This window comes from Acyrthosiphon pisum, chromosome A1, assembly GCF_005508785.2.
Source record: "Acyrthosiphon pisum isolate AL4f chromosome A1, pea_aphid_22Mar2018_4r6ur, whole genome shotgun sequence".
In the NCBI taxonomy this organism is placed as follows: domain Eukaryota; kingdom Metazoa; phylum Arthropoda; class Insecta; order Hemiptera; family Aphididae; genus Acyrthosiphon; species Acyrthosiphon pisum.
Window position 1 is genome coordinate 78226536 of NC_042494.1, and position 2551 is coordinate 78229086.

The 2551-nt window shown below is 29.1% G+C and overlaps 1 protein-coding gene across 1 annotated transcript in view; it reads left to right on the forward strand.

Annotated features, from left to right (window-relative positions):
* The window catches only part of LOC103310039 (zinc finger MYM-type protein 1-like), a 4169-nt gene extending 3404 nt beyond the window's left edge, over positions 1 to 765 (forward strand). Inside the window, exon 2 of the mRNA XM_008187071.1 lies at positions 149 to 765. Coding sequence (XP_008185293.1) covers positions 149 to 765 — 617 coding nt within the window. The remainder of the gene's footprint in view (positions 1 to 148) is intronic.
* The last annotated feature ends 1786 nt before the right edge of the window (positions 766 to 2551 follow it).

Below are 2551 nucleotides of genomic sequence, written 5' to 3' on the forward strand. Positions count from 1 at the left end.
TTATTATAATTATTATTAATACCTACTATTGAACTCTAAAATGAACTGTATATTTCAAATATCATTAAAAGCGTTTTTAAAAGTAGTTTTTTGCCCCTTCGAGAATTTTAACGAATGTTAAACTAAAACTATTATTAATACTTAATAGGTTTAAATGAGTCAGCACTTAGTACCAGTACACAAATACACTCGCAAACTTATGATTATGATATTGGTGTCTATGTAGAAAAAACGTGTACTAATGATGAAAAGTATAAGATTTTGAAAAATCGATGGATACCAAATGAATTTTATAAATTTCCTATCAGTGGAACAAGAAAACTTAAATTCCAAAGAAACTGGTTACTAGAATTCCCTTGGCTTTCGTATTCAGAAAAATTAGACGGTGCTTTTTGCGTATTCTGTTTTTTATTTTGTTCTAAAGAAGTGGGAAAAGGAAGTCATATCTCTACAAAGTCCCTCGTAGTGACTCCATTCTGTCGTTGGAAAGATGCAAAAGAGCAATTCCGTTATCACACAAATTTAGAATATCATAAAACTTCTTGTATAGTTGCTCAGAATTTTATAGATGTACACGAAAAAAAAATCGTTGATATTAGCCTTCAGCTTAATACAGCCCGTTTAGCGACAATCGAACAAAACCGGCAAATTTTATCGTCTATTGTTGAAACAATCATTTTAATTGGAAGGCAAGAAATTGCCTTAAGAGGTCATCGTGATTCAGGTCCAATATTATCGAAAGTTTCAAACCATAATGTAACATAACCTAACCAAAACGTCTGAAATCATACTTGAGGAATTCCACGGGGGAAAATCGTCTAAATGGATTGGCTCATCTAAGTATTCACAGAGAAATACCAATAAAAAGTAGTGAAGTGATCGATATTTTTTCAGAAAAAAATAGAAAATTAATGTTCTAAAAAACATAAGTATCTAAATTATTTTTTTATTATTATTATTATTATATAATTTAACATTTTTTTTTTTTTTAATACATATGGTTAAGTAGTAATTACATATTTATTAATTATCACATGTCAATGAAAAATAATATCACGAATAAAAATTAGTTATCTATTAAAATGTACGATATGTTTTGTTATGTTCAGGTGTTACGTCATCTAATATGTTAATTAAAAAAATTAAACCCCCTCCCCCAAAGTTCGGGTCTAAGTACGCCACTGAATAAAGGATTTGATATTTGCGAAGCTAGCTTTACAAAAATTAAAAATTAGTGTCCACGTTCGCAGCAGGTTACAGTGTTACATGTGTGTTAAAATGGACAGACATAATGCTGGGTGGTATAAATCAATGAGTACAATTGGTTCATCAGACTTCTCAACAATTAAAGAAGATCTATAACGAAAGACCCGACGTTGCTAAAAATATTATTTCTTTGGAAAAAGAGTGAGATGCAAAAGTTTCAGGAATACAATGAGCACTTACAGGCGTTGAAAAAGAGGAAATTAACCCGTTACACCATTATCCCAAGTGATCCCCGGCAAATTGTAGTCTCCACAAAAAATATAAGAGTGATTCGGGAATTGATGGATAACTACTGATTCCACGGACTGTATACGTGACTTGTAGATGAAGAAGCAGAAGGAGGAATAGGTATAAACTACAATTATTTTTTGTGTTTTTCAAACTTTAATAACTTTTTTTGAAATATTGATAACGAAAAAATAAAAACAATATTGCACAGCCAATAAGTTCTCCTTTTTGTGTGGTGAAAATTTCATTTCTTAGATATGACTGTAACGTTCTCGGTTCTTTCTCGCGCAAAACAGTTTTTTTTATGTTGCACATTTGTAAAACAGAGAGACACATGCGGGTGCGAAACGTCCTCTTAACTTTATTCGATAACTAGAGTACCTCGTACAGTACTATAGTATGTTGTGGGGCCCTAGCCTACAGGGCCACTGTGCTATTTTTAAATTTCAGAGTAAGCTGGTGTCATATTATGTCCCCCAGGCTGGTACCATATAATTCATATGGCATAATATTATAATTGTTTATGATTTTTTTAAGACATCTTCTATTTATAACACCTATTAGTAATGGACCAACGTGATCCACTCCGCTCAACTAAACTTTAAATAGGTACCTTACTTATAACTCATAAACTACACATCCAAAATTAGGAATCTTAGGAAAAATTATTTGGTCAAATAGATTTTGAAACAAATTTATTATAAAATATTATAATATTAAACTTAGCTTTAGAAAATAAGAAATAAAATGGTAATTTTTCTATTCAAATCCTAAAGAGATAAATTATAATGAGAGGAAAACATGTTGTATCATGTTGAAAGAGGAAAACAACAAATATTTTATATAATATGTATATATATAAATATACACATACACAGATATAATTATAATATATATGTAATGTGTATATGTTTAACTAGCATATAGTTTAATATTACATTATGTATCCCAAAAATATTTTTTAAATACAATGATCAATATAATTGTAATATTTTTTATAGGATCTTTAAAATAATATATTATTAAAATATAAATACGAACAATTAAAAACACATAA